The sequence below is a fragment of the Tursiops truncatus genome, chromosome 15 (genome assembly GCF_011762595.2).
Source record: "Tursiops truncatus isolate mTurTru1 chromosome 15, mTurTru1.mat.Y, whole genome shotgun sequence".
Classification (NCBI taxonomy): domain Eukaryota; kingdom Metazoa; phylum Chordata; class Mammalia; order Artiodactyla; family Delphinidae; genus Tursiops; species Tursiops truncatus.
In genome coordinates, this window is record NC_047048.1 from 40,337,082 (window position 1) to 40,351,565 (window position 14,484).

At 48.4% G+C, this 14,484-nt stretch overlaps 1 protein-coding gene across 8 annotated transcripts in view; it reads left to right on the top strand.

The window, feature by feature from the left end:
* The window catches only part of SLC24A3 (solute carrier family 24 member 3), a 460,451-nt gene that overhangs the window by 429,643 nt on the left and 16,324 nt on the right, over positions 1 to 14,484 (top strand). For 3 of the 8 annotated variants that reach the window (XM_033840346.2, XM_073792619.1, XM_033840347.2), the window contains exons 13-15: positions 2,748 to 2,914; positions 5,956 to 6,070; positions 7,430 to 7,542. In XM_033840346.2, coding sequence (XP_033696237.1) covers positions 2,748 to 2,914; positions 5,956 to 6,070; positions 7,430 to 7,542 — 395 coding nt within the window. The other 5 variants (XM_073792620.1, XM_033840348.2, XM_073792621.1 and 2 more) reach the window with 5 other exon arrangements.

The following is a 14,484-nucleotide window of genomic DNA, read 5'->3' on the forward strand; positions in this document are numbered from 1 at the left end:
AATGTGTGGAATTCCAGGAAGCATTTGGGATCCAAGGATCTGGCTGTGTTCTGGATGGTGCAGCATTTGAAAGCCCCTCACAGAAAGCTCCCAGACAGCTTAGTTGCTTTGTAATCCAGCCAGACACAGGCAGTGTTCTCATTGTTCACTCACCACCTCCAAACCTTAAATCTAAACAGATGCATAGCAGCTAATGGAGAGGGACTCCTCCTTTCTTACAAATGTGTTCTCTTTGCTTTATTGCGCACCTGTAAGTGGGATGCCCTTAGATTCTCAAAAGCAGATAGTTTCCTTTGGTCCGTCTGATTAGATTGTTCATAGTTATGTCATTACTGTTGATACTAATATGTATGGAGCATGTGATGTGTGCCCTGCACTGTTCGTGGCATCAAAACAGAGTGATGAACAAGTTGGAGAAAACACTCGTTCTTATAGAGTTTATATTCTAGTTTGGGGGCAACTGAAAATAGTGAGGAAACAAATAAACCTGTTAATTTCAAATAGAAAACATTTGCTATGAAGCAGATAAATGCAGGTGATGGGAAAGCAAGGAGTGGGGTGGGAGGGGATCTCAGACTGGGTGATCTGAGGGGTCTGGTGACATTTGTGTTGGGAGATCACCTGCTCAACAGGACAGACACAGCCACAAGCTCTATCCAGAGGGAACCACAGATGCAAAGTCCCTGAGGCAGAAGGAGGCTTGGAGCCAGGGGAGTGTGTAAGCAGGGGGAGTGGCAGACAGGAGCCAAACCAGTCAATGATTTGCCTTGTGGGAAGATGTGGTTTTACTCTGAGGGCACTGGAAGCCAGTGGAAGGTTCTAGAACAGTTTGCTTTCTGAGACTCTGGCTGTCAGTGGCACGCAGATGGAGGTGGGGCGGGTGAGGGAGCTGGGAGTCCCCTTAGGAAGCCAGGTCTTCAGCCAGGTCATAGATGGAGGACCTGGTCCAGGGAGAGGCCATGGGGATAGGAGGATGCAGACGGATCGAGTTCCCTGGGCAGGTGGCCAGGGTTGAGGTGGGGAATGAAAGAATGGAGAGTCAGGAAAGATTCTGAGGGTTTTGAGTCCAGTAACGTGCAAACTTATGTTGCCCCAATCCCTGTCCTAATGGTTCATTTAATTCTGCCAGCAACCCTCAAGCTCAGTGTTTCTGTGTCCACATTTTACAGATGAGGAAACTGAGGCTTAGGGAATTTAAGTAACTGAGGTACTCGACTCCGGCAGAACGGGTTCTGGACCCAGCGCTGTCTGATGAGAAAGCCCCCATCTCCCCCTAGAGACCACCCTGCCATCCAGGGAGACCAGGGGCCAAAAGTGGTGTTGTGTAACTTTACTCTGCAGTTTTCCTCTTAAATAGTTTTAGGAACCTGTTTGGAGACTGGTAAGAGACGTATGAATAAGTGCTGGATGCTAGCATAAAATTATAAAATAAATTGTAAAATTATAAAATAAATTTTATTCATACTATTCAAAATGTAATTTTAAAAATACCTCCTTAACTCTGGAGGGAATATAAAATGGAATAATCATTTTAGAAAACAGTTTAGTGTTTCTTAGGAAGTTAAACAAACACCCACCCTATGACTCAGCAATTCGACTCCTGGCTCTTTGCCCAAGAGAAATGGAAACACGCCCGCAAAAAGACTCCTACAAGAAAGCTCCCTGCCTCTTTCCTTGTAATACCTGAAAACTGGCAACAACCCAAATCCCCTCCACGGAAGAATGGATAAACAAATCGTGGTGTATTCACAGGATGGGACACTACAGAGCAATTAGGAATGAATTGCACATGAATGAAACTCAGAAAACATTATGTTGAATAAAAGAAGGTAGACACACAAAAAAATACAATATGATTTCATTTATTTGAAGCTGGAGAACAGGAAAAACTAATCTATGGTGGTAGAGGGGTGGGATGTTGACCAGAAGGATGCACACAGAGAACTTTCTGGAAGATGGAGATCTTGCTATTTCTTTTTAGAGGTGAGTTAGCACTTAAGCAGGATGGTAATAATGGCCAAAGGAGAACTACTGTGTTTCTCAAATCTGAGGCTACAGGAACTTGTGGTAATGTTGTCACCAAAATACGCATTTATGGGTGTCTCATACTCAGCACTCAGGCAGCACTCAGAGATGGTAGGATCAGGTCATCACTGACAGATCCATCATCTTGTCCGTGGCAGTAAGTAGTTAGAGCCAGGCAGCAATTATGGATTTGCAAATCCATAGCAGCCTGGGATGCGGACACTCAAGTGGTGTTTTGACAACCTTGAGAGCTTTCAGATGGTCTTTCAAGATTTCAGCAAGTTGACAGAGGATGTTGATCAATTCCACTAGGTGGCGCCGTGCCCGCTGACGCCTTAGAATCTGGGAAGATGTAGCTGCCTGTCCATGGGGAGAAGGACCCAGAGGCAGCTGGCGGTCTCTACCTCCCCTCCCCCACCTCCACCCCGACCCCTCACTCTCCCCCCACCCCGTTTGTATCCTGAGAATCCTCCTCATCCTTTTCCACCTGGCTCCAGTTGCCTGAGTAGCAGGTGGCAGTGGATAACTTTTTATTCCGCTTGGTTTTGTTGCTGGTGGAAAGCCATTGGAGTCTACCGGGAAAAGAGCAACATGGTCAGGCTTATTTCACAGGCCTTCCGTTAGGATGTAAATGTCCGGGGACAGCCGTGCAGAGGGTGGAGCAGAGACATGTAGCTCGCTGATTTATTTTTTTTTTCTTTTTGCCTTTGTTGTTTTCCCAGCTGGCAAACTGGAAACAGTGAAATGGGCGTTCACCTGGCCCCTGAGCTTTGTCTTGTACTTCACTGTCCCCAACTGCAACAAGCCCCGCTGGGAGAAGTGGTTTATGGTGACCTTCGCTTCCTCCACGCTGTGGATCGCAGCCTTCTCCTACATGATGGTGTGGATGGTGAGTCCAGGACCCCGTGCAGTGCCGGATCTCTTCAGAGAGAAATACTCTCACCCAGAGGGGAGTAGGCGCAGGGGTTTCAGCCCAGTAACTGTATCAGTCAGCTGTCGCTGCAACCCACTGTGTAACAACCAGCCCTAAATTCCGTGGTTTAGAATCACAAGACTTTATGCTCCTGCTCACATGTCGACAGGTAGACCATAGAGTAACTGATCTTAGCGGGCACTGGCTAAGCCGTCTGCTTCCAGCTCCAGCGTGGTTACCTTTGATTCAGGCAGCAGGTGGGGTTCATGGCTACTCCGTGTGTGTGTGCTCATTTTCTTTGGACCAGTGGCTACCTGGGGAATGTCTTCTCACGGTGGATCATTGGAATGCAGGAGGGCAAGGGCAAACACAGGTGCCTCCCAGGCCCTTGGCTTGAGACTTCCACCCACACTCCATCAGTCAAGCCCGACATCCATGGAGTGGGGGAAATATACTCCACCCGCTCTAGTGGAAAGTCCAGCAGGGTCACAGGCAGCCAGCGTGGAGGAAGGGTGGGAGGCATGGGGGGGCTGACAATCCCATCCATCATAGTCACTCCTCATCTCCGCTCAGTTTCTTCAACCAGAAAATGAAGTCATTGGACCAGGTGAATGCTCAAGTGTCCCTTCTGAAGCTGCAACAATGATTCAAGGATTGGCATGGATTGAGGGACCACTGCTCAAAAGAGCCTCTGCCCCAAAGCCATTCCAGGAAACCCAGCCACCCAGAGTGCACTTCCCATCTATGACTCTGGTTTCTAACTGAGGAGTGAACCTAATTCATTAGAATTGGAGTTGGGCAGAAATTAAAGCCATGACAAAGTTATGTGCCTGTAATCATGCTTGAGCATCAGGTAGAGATGCAGTATAAATTCTGGAGAATTACACTCAAGAGCTAAAAAGAGGTTCTGAAAAGATTATTTTAGAGGTAATAACAAATGTGTAAACCTGACCCAATTAACTCGTAATTATCCCGTGCCTTCAACATCACAGACAAATAATTATCCCGTGCCTTCAACATCACAGACAAATAATTATCCCGTGCCTTCAACATCACAGACAAATAATTATCCCGTGCCTTCAACATCACAGACAAATAATTATCCCGTGCCTTCAACATCACAGACAAATAATTATCCCGTGCCTTCAACATCACAGACAAATAATTATCCCGTGCCTTCAACATCACAGACAAACATAATTTTTTTTCAACCCAAGTCTTATAGCCAGGGGTTTCTCCTTCATCCTTTGTTCATTGAAGTTTTTATTTGACACATTCATTGGGTGCCAGGTTTGGGGAATAGCATTCGTGTCCCTGAACTCCGGGTGGCCCAGTGGTTTTCTCTGAAGTCCACTAACACGCGAAGTAGCCGACGGATCCGAGGTTCGCCCTCCTTCTGTTTGCCTCCTTCCACTCTGGGGGAGGTTCTGAGAAGCCCTGAGAAACGGCCAGGAGTAAGCGGGAAACCAGGAGAAGCCCCGAGACCTGGTCCAGCCACCCGGAGAATCACTTCCCCCAAACGCCAGCCTCAGCCGTAACCATGGTAACCACAGTAACAGCAGGGCGAGGGCAGCGGCCCCTTCCCAGGCCAAATCCCATGGAGCCAAACCAATTCCTGCAGAGACCCCGCTGAGGGTGAGAAAGGAAAAACAAGGATGCTTGCAGCTCCATTTCACAAAAGCCTCCAGAACAGACAGAAGAAACGCTGTGTTTCTGCTCTCGCTTTCCTCCCTGGAGAGGGGAAAGCAGAGAACCCGAGGCCACCCCAAATTCAGTTCAGCACCGGATGGAAATGACATGCATTCCCTGTTTGAAAGGGACCAAGCCAGGCATCCCTACGGATTTAACTAACATCCCCCAAACCTTTGGACGGGGAGGGAGTGAGGCCAGGCTCCAGCGCAGGGGTCCCAGAGGAGCTGGGAGGAGTGGGCTACTTGCCACAGCCCATTTGCATTTCTTGTAATTTTACAGAAAGTGAGGGAGGGCACGTGGCATCCCACAATGACCTCGTCGGTTCGCCTCCTGCAAGTTTTCCTCTCCTGAAGCCAGCGGACCCGGGATGGGTCTCTTTCCACTTACTCACTTTTGCCACTCGCCCCTCCTCACGCCTTCTCACCCACTGCTTTCCTCCCAGTTTGCCCATCTGGAAACTGGGGGCCAGAATGGGCTCATTTAATGGGATGGAGGCACTGCGTCCTCGTCAGGTGGTCTTCCTCCAGCTAAGCCCCTCCTGTGTAAATAGAGGTGCTGCCGGTGCCAACGGGCGCAGCCTGAATGCCCGGGTGGGAATGTCCCCCCACCCCGGGCCACTCCCCAGTGCATGGGCCTTGGGCGATGCCTCCGTGTCCTCGTGTGAAGAATGCAGATAAGCACCTACTCCCTGGGGTTGTGGTGAGAATGGAATAAGTTAAAGCCCAGGAGCATCACTCAGCACTAACAGAAGTGCCTGAGTACTAGATAAACGTAAGCCACTGTGGGGCAGAGGGTGACGTGGGCAGAGGTGACGTCCCCAGGCTTCCAACAAGAGAGGAGAGGAATCAGCTGCTTATGGCTTTTCCTACAAGGCTGGACGGTGTGAGTCAGCCCCTTCCCAGCTCCTGTAAAGTCTCATTATGCAGCCAGCATGGGACGTGGACGCTTGCGTTCCCAGCACAGCATGGCAGCCGTCCGTTCTGGGTTTCCCAGGAACATCCTGAGTTCAGATACTGTCCCTGTATTGCCTTTTCCCAGAAACCCTGTTTCTCCTCCCTCAGGCCGCCTGCCTCACCCAAAGGAACAAGTAAGAGAGGCCAGTCTTTGGTTGGAGAGCATGGGCTCCGTAACTGCACCCTGGTCCCCTGCAAGCAGCCCCGCCTGCGCCCTGAGATGTTCCTCGTCCGTCTGTCTTGATACAGAGAGCAGACGTGGCCCCCAGAGAGACCATCTAGATTGCAGACTTTTCAGCTTTTTGCTGGGAGGGTCTGCGGGCAGGTGGGGCTGCTGCCAGCCCTCAGCTCTCCTCTTCCCGCTTCTCCCAGGTCACTATCATCGGGTACACGCTGGGGATTCCCGACGTCATCATGGGGATCACCTTCCTGGCAGCCGGAACCAGCGTGCCCGACTGCATGGCCAGCCTCATTGTGGCCAGACAAGGTGGGACCCCGAATGGGGCGGGGCTGGGACACGAAGGCAGGACTTCCTACTTGGGAGGCGGGGGGAGGTCACACGGCAGTTACCGGGGCACCAAATCCCAGCTGGGAAGGAGCACTGGGCTGCTTCTGTGCCACGCTGGTGAAAAGGCTTCCTGGCATCAGAATAACAAGGAAACAAGCCAGAGGTCTACCCTCGAGGAAGGCAGAGACGCTTCCTGGGTCGCACCCACATCCTCTCTGGAGGTTGTATTACTTCTGTTATTAAAAATAGTAATAAAGGGCTTCCCTGGTGGCGCAGTGGTTGAGAGTCCGCCTGCCGATGCAGGGGACACGGGTTCGTGCCCCGGTCCGGGAAGATCCCACATGCCGCGGAGCGGCTGGGCCCATGAGCCGTGGCCGCTGAGCCTGCGCGTCCGGAGCCTGTGCTCCGCAACGGGAGAGGCCACAGCAGTGAGAGGCCCGCGTACCGCAAAAAAAAAAAAAAAAAGTAATAAAGACAATGATGGCTAACCTTTGCCACAACTGAACAGAGCAGTTTAAGCACACGATGTTACTTCATAACTCTATGAGTTAGAGACAATCATATATGCATTTTGTGGATGAGAAAACTGAGGCTTCAAGAGGACAGACCCCATAGCCTAAGGTTTACCCACTGCAGAACCCCTCAAAGTGCCAGTTGCCAGAGGTCACTCTTCAGTGTATGACAGACCCTCCCTCCCTCAAAACCAAGGTCACCGTTCACCTGCCCCGCTCTAGGTGGATGCCCCCTGGATGGCTGTGCACCTCCCAACCCCCACTCTAATTTATGTGCCTGATTTGTGTGGGAGGAGACTGGTTTTCAGCAAACACAACCTGTGGCTCCCAGCCTTAGCACAGTGCCCTCCACTGGTCCTTGTGGAATTCTGCTGGTTACATTATTTTCCTTAATGTTGCTCAGTTATTTAGAAGAAGAATTGGATACAGCGTAGAGCAGATGGGTGATGACACTGAACCATGGGTTCAGTGAACCGTGGGTCGGTGAACTCAGGAGCCCTTTATAGACTGCTGAGTTTATTTCTTTCTATAGGATGCTTCAGAATTTTGGGGACCATAGTTGGTTTTCAAATTACATTTAAGCTCAGCAGTTCAATAGAATGTATATTTCATCCTGTTCTATTGAAAAAATGCACACAAAAAAAAGAAAATGTGTATTCAATAGACTATTTTACAATCTGTATCATCCTACAATGATGGATGGCCTGGGAGAGACCTGGGCACGTGGGTCTCTGGCTGTCAGACCAGGGGCTCGAGAGAGTCATTAGGGGCCAGGGCACCGCCCAGGGGCCACCTCCCTCACTCAGGTAATCTCTTGTCCTCGCAGGCATGGGGGATATGGCCGTGTCCAACTCCATCGGGAGCAATGTTTTTGACATCCTCATTGGCCTCGGGCTCCCCTGGGCCCTGCAGACCCTGGCTGTGGATTACGGATCCTATGTAAGTGGTTTTTCTGCTTTTCGTGGCCTCGGCCACTGTAACTGTGTCTCAGGGCAAAGGAGGTGTGGGAACATTCACGTGGAGGGGAAAACAAATTCTCCTGGCCAGGTTCTCGCGAGGTCAGGCTCATGTGGGAACATTCAGGACTTGAGAGCAGAGCTGGTAGGCGGTTTCTGGGGAGGGCCTGGTAGTAGATATTTTAGGCTTTGCCACCCGGACGGTCTCTGTCACAGCTGTCATCAGCTCTGTTGTGGTGGCCTGAGGCAGCCACGGATGATGGCAAGTGGATGAGCGTGGCTGTTTCAGTCCAACTTTATGTATAGAAACTGAAATTTGAATTTCAGATAATTTTCACACGTCATGATACATTATGATTCTTTCGAATCTTTTCAACCAATGAAAAACGTAAAAACCCTTCTTAACTCACGGGCTGTGCAGAAACAGCCCGGGGGCCAGGTTTGTCCCATGGGATTTGTTTGGCATGCAAAACATTTTTATTCATGAAGGAAGGGCACAAAATACCCGATGCTGTCTCTGCCAGGGACCTGGCAACAGTCAGACCCCACAGTGATGGCCCCCGCGCTCCTTCTCAAGGCTAAGCCGGCTGTGACTCCAGGTGGATTTGCAGGTGGGTGACACGGGCGGTCCAGGTAGATTTCAGGGCTCTTTCCCAGCTTCCCAAAGTGTCCCTCCTCTGCTCATGGGCACTTCTCTCCCAGACACTGTCCAAAGATGGAAGGAGAAACTACAGTTAGAGATTTCTCTCTGTATCTGGAAGAAAACAGTATTATTTATGCCTCTGAAGTTTTCACACCCAGCCCAGCGTCGGGTGCTACTCTAAGTGTGTTACTGAGCGTTGCTTCAGTCTGTCTGTGTAATGTGTTGTCAGTAAGTGTATTTTCTGAAGACAATATGGTGGCTCATTTTATCAGATGATGGTTGTCTCCGAGTTGCGTCACTCATGGCTGTTTCAGGTAGGGAAGGTGTGTCCGGTGATGAAATTGAAATCCATGCAGAAAGGCCACACGTTTTTGGTTCATTTGAAGCTACCTGTTGGCAGAGAGGTTTCACCAGAGGGTAAAGATAAGCACAAGAAGTTGGAAGGAAGCAGAACGTGTCCTAAGGAGCCGAGATCTTTCCTCTGCTGTCTATGAAATTGCGGGATGACGTGGTGAGAGAGGACGCATGACATTACCTCGGGGGGTCTGGGAAGGCTCCTTCCAAGAGGTGACTGTGAGTTAAAGTCTGAATAACTAGAGAGAGACAACCATGGGAAAATTGGGGCAGGGCAGAGCAAAAGCATTGCAGGCAGAAGGAACAGCCCGTGCAAAGGCCCTGAGGCAACAGTGCACTTGGCCTGTTGGAGAGAAGGAAGGGATTCAGGGTAAGTGGAGCAGAGTGAGCCTGGGGGCTCGTGGCCTGAGATGCACTTGTGGGACAGGCAGGCCCAGATCATGTGGGTGCTCGTTTGACAGTTAATAAAAAATAACAACATTCAAACTGACGTGATATATGGATTTACAAAATGATGTTTTTGGTGACTTTTATGAGAGATTCAGCAGCATGAGTTTTTTTTTTAACTGTGTTTTAACTGATCTTTCTTTAATTACCAGAGAGACTGCGTATTCTTTTTTACATGTATTGGCCTTTTGCGTTCTTCTTTAGGATAATTATCTCTTTATGCGCTTTACCCAATTTTCCATTAGAGGTTACTGTGTTTTTTGTGGGTGAGTTGATTCTTTTTTCATTTTTTTCCCTTAATAATTTTTTAAAAATTTATTTTATTGAAGTAGAGTTGATTTACAATGTTCTGTTAGTTTCTAGTGTACAGCAAAGTGATTCGGTTGTACCTATATATACATTCTTTTTCATGTTCTTTTCCATCACGGTTTATCACAGGATATTGAATATAGTTACCTGTGCTATACATTAGGACCTTGTTGTTTATCCATCCTATATATAATAGCTTGTATCTGCTAATCCCAAACTCCCACTCCATCCCAACCCTGTTCTCCCTCCCCCTTGGCAACCACAAGTCTGTCCTCTATGTCTGTGAGTCTGTTTCTGTTTCATGGATATGTTCATTTGTGTTGTATTTTAGATTCCACATATAAATGGTATCATATGGTATTTGTCTTTCTCTGTCTGACTTACTTCGCTTAGTATGATGGTCTCCAGGTCCATCCATGTTGCTGCAAATGGCATTATTTCATTCTTTTTAGTGGCTGAGTAATATTTCATTGTATGTATGTACCACGTCTTCTTATCCATTCATCTGTTGATGGACAAATGTCCATTGGGTTACTTTCATGTTTTGTCTATTGTAAATAGTGCTGCATGAACATAGGGGTGCATGTATCTTTTTGAATTAGAGTTTTGTCTGGGTATATGCCCAGGAGTGAGTTTTAATCCTGGGCCCTAAGCCCAGGAAGAAGGACCACTTAGCCTAGGCTGACTGTAAGGTAAACAGATGCTCACCAGAGGCCAGCCCTTCAATGGTCCCCCATCAGTGCTCCCGAAACACCATGCCCCCCCGACCATCTGCTGTCTCGGGTATTGCACAGAGCTATGCTAGCACCCTTTAGACTCACAGCCCCTGAAGGTGCCCTGCACTTCCCCTGCTGGAGTCTTTCCTCCTGCAGACTCTGACTCAGATGCACATACTCCCCGTCACTCTTCCCACTTGAAATGATGTTCCTCCCTCCAGGTCTGTCGCAAATGTCACTTCATTCAGGACTCCTCCCTGGACCCCTCCACCCCCCACCGCCGCCAAATGGGATCTCTCTCCACAGCCTTTATTTCTGCCTCACTCACGGCTCGTCCTAAATCTGTGAACTTGCTTCATCTTATCACATGTTAAGTGGCATGTAAGAGAGACACTGAAGAAATGTCATGCAGGTTGACACCTGCAGGAGCATCAACCATTGGGTGGTCACAGAATTCCAGATAATCTTCCCAAGATTCCTAAGAGTGCCATTGTTGTCAGTCAGAATCTGATGAATGGACTCACATCAACCAAATTCACGAGAGTTTGATGTATATGCTAGAATGCCAGCAGATGGTACTAACATACCCAAGTGCCAGATAGAAAGCATACTTATTCCCGATGACTTGCGCTCTGTTTTCCTGGAGAAAGATCTTATGGGGGAGGTATCTGGGGAGCCCCATGACCACCTTCAAGTTCACTGACTCACCAGGAGTACTCATGGGACTCAACAGCAGGTCATAGTCACAGCTAAGGTTTATTAGAGCAAAGGGTTTAGAGTAAAAGCCACAGGCAAATAAGATGCATCAGGAGAAGTCCAGAGAGGTCAGGTGCAGGCTTCCAAGTCCTGCCTCACTACAGCGCCACGTGCAGGAGATGGAGTCTGAGGCTCTCTGGAGGGCTGGTCAGGTAGACACACTCCTGCAACATGTACAGCCGTGATCACAAAACTCAGATTCCCAGCACAGACACCAGGTGCACATCATAAAGCTTGCCGAACATCCTGCCAAGCTGGTCCAGTGTGCCCCGTCGCTTCCAGTGTACACACCAACATCATCAGTCAGTGACATGAAGAACATTCCAAGGGCCACGTTCCCATCGGCCTGAGAGTTCTAGGCTCCGCTGGAGGCAAGCAGGATTGAATAACCAGACCTGTTGCATTGATACCTTCCCCACGGAAGGTCAAGTTAGAATTTTATTTTTCAGAATAAGCATTGCTACTACTCTATTACAAATAACCACAGAATCTCTCTGGGGTAGCCCAACGAAGGTTTATTTCTTGCTCAAAATCTGCTGCAGTTGTTTCTATCCTGGCAGCTCCCATGGACGCTTCAAGCAGAAACTCAGGGATTGAGGTTTATTCCATCAGATGGTTCTACCATCTTGGAGTCCTTCTCCAGCGGCCACTCAGAAAGCCGAGAGGGCAAGGGCACGGAGGATGGCGCAGATCGGTTTTGGATGAGGCCTGGAAGTGGTCCATGTCCTGGCTGCCCCTACCCACTGTCCAGATAAGTCATACGTTCCCGTCTAGCTATAAGGGAGCTCCAGGTCATTAGTTGAGCTGTGTACCCAGGAAGAAGTGGAGACGCGGATGAGTCCTGCAGTCCAGGGTGTCCGGTTGAGAGTGGAGTCCAAACAGGAAGGATTTACTGGATAACCTTCTGCTGGGGCTGCTGAGCTGCTGCCGTCCGAGCGTCCACCCATATCGTAGGGCCTGTCTCTCTGCCACCCCGAGCTGCCCCCTCCACTCCAGCCATGCTGAGTGCACTGACTAACCCTGCCTCTGAGCTCCTTTTCCTGGGTCCCGTGTGGACCACCTCCCTTCTGGTTAACACATCTTTTCTGTACTTAATCTGAGAACAGTATTTTCCACAGTGTTGACACTCTCATTAAAGCCTCGCTGCTTCCTTTCAGTGCAAGTCACCTTGATTCTGTTTTGCCATTCCTAAAATAATCTCTCGGGTTTTTCCTACAGTCCACGAATCTGAACTTTACGTTTTTCTTCCTTTTCTCTGATTATAAAAATAGCTCATGGTCTTCATAGAAAATTAGAGAAACTTTAATTAGAGAAATTCTAATTAGAGAAAACTCTAGAGCAGTACCTGCCCAATAGAACTTTCTGCGGTGATGAAAATGTTCTAGCCATACTGTGGGATATAGTAGCCACTAGCCCCATGAGACATTTAAGCACTTGAAATGTGGCTGGAACAAGTGAAGGCCTGAATTTTTTCATTTTTATTTTATTTTAATGAATTTAAATTTGTATAGCTACCTGACTTGTGGCTGCCCACGAGACACTGCAGCTCTAGAGGATGAAATAAAAATCATATAGTCCCATCCAGAGATATCAACTGTTAACATTTCTGCATAGTTTTCTCTTTCTAGGCTGGTTGACATAGCTGATGTCACGCTACACAATTTTGCACATTGCTTTTTAAAATACTTCTTACACACAGCAAACATATTTTCCTTAAAAATCTCATTAAAGGGCTTCCCTGGTGGCGCAGTGGTTGAGAGTCTGCCTGCCGATGCAGGGGACGCGGGTTCGTGCCCCGGTCCGGGAAAATCCCACATGCCGCAGAGCACCTGGGTCCGTGAGCCATGGCCGCTGAGCCTGTGCGTCCGGAGCCTGTGCTCCGCAACGGGAGAGGCCACAACAGTGAGAGGCCCGCGTACCACAAAAAAAAACCCCGAAAAACAAAAAAGAAAACAAAAAAAAAAAAACTCATTAAAAACATCATTATTAGGCAGTTTAATATCCTCGTTATGCCAAAATTTACTTAATCATCCTGCTGCAGTTGGACACGGATGCTGCTTCAAGGTTTTCACTGTTATAACTAACGATGCCACAGACATCTTAGTACATCAATCTTATAGAGTTTAAAGAGCTACGGAAATTAACCACAAAACTGTATTTACATTTGAGGCTATTTCTTTTGATTACTTTCCCGGAGTTGGAATTGCTATAGAGAAGACGAATGTTTTGGAGCTCTTTACACATGCCTCATTAGTTTTCAAAATGACAATATTCATTTCATTTTATTTTATCCTAATCTCATTCCTGCAGTTTAGGGGCAGCTTCATGGCACCTGCATATTCTTTTCCTTTGTTATTAACACAGCCTTTCCCTTCACGTTCTCACCACGGGAAGCTCGGTGAGGATGAGCGTCCTCAGAGCACACAGGATGGGGCTCGTACATACCTGAGCCACGAAAAAGCTGTTGAATGTCACGGAAACCTTGAGTGAATCGTCCACTGAACTTGGAGTAGCCTCACCAACAGCTGTCTTTCATGACTTAGAGGGAAGCTTCAGGTCCAAGCTGAGACCTGGGGGCACGGAAGGTGCCCCTCCAAACCAACATTTTTTTTAAAAAATTGGTTCAGGGACTTCCCTGGTGGTGCAGTGGTTAAGAATCCGCCTGCCAGTGCAGGGAACACAGGTTGGAACCCTGGTCTGGGAAGATCCCACGTACCACGGAGCAACTAAGCCCGTGCGGCACAACTACTGAGCCTGTACTCTGGAGCCTGCGAGACACAACTACTGAGCCCATGCACCACAGCTACTGAAGCCCATGTGCCTAGAGCCCGTGCTCTGGAACAAGAGAAGCCACCACAATGAGAAGCCCGTGCACCGGAACCAAGAGTAGCCCCCGCTCTCCACAACTAGAGGAAGCCTGCGCACAGCAGTGAAGACCCAACGCAGCCAAAAATAAATAAATAAATAAAATAAAAATTTAAAAAATAAATGCCATTTTAAAAAAAAAGTTGGTTCAACATTTATTTTTGAGGCGAGACGATGCTGCCTGAGCAAAGGATAGAGAAAGGTTCTGTCATTCAGCCTCCCCGTTATCACCCAGTTCAGCTCAGGCCTCAAGCCTGTGTGTCCCGCTCCAAGCAAGAGCCCTGCTGTGAGCACACCCTGACTTCCCTAGGACGCACTACAGGTGACCCTCTGTCGTTACATGGTCATGCTCGGTCTTGGATGTCTCCTTCCTCTCTCCAAGGGCTCTGCCTCTTCTAAATGCAGTGTTCTGTCTGTCATTTCATCTCCTGATCCATCTTTACATCCCATCTTTATCGGCACCCCAGACTCCGCCTGGCTTCTGTGTCCCTGAACCCAGCTCAGAGTGCTGGGTATTGGATCCATTGAGTTCGGCAACAATCCACCTGGTTGATTCCTGTTTGTTTCACCTTCCCACTTTCCTCTTGTCAGAGTTGTGAAGAAGTAAACTTCAGCCCTACATGAATTTCAACTACTTTTTGTTTTCTCTAGTGGCTAAAAAGCATGCAGCAAAATGACGAGAAGAAACTATGCTCTAAATAACCTGGAAAATCAGTCCCTGAATAATAGATTTTTACCACCTTGAGTCTCTCCAAGGAGGGATGAACAGGCAGGAGCAGGGGACGCAAATCCTTCCAATGTCTCCAAGATCCATGACGTTTATTTTTTCTTTACT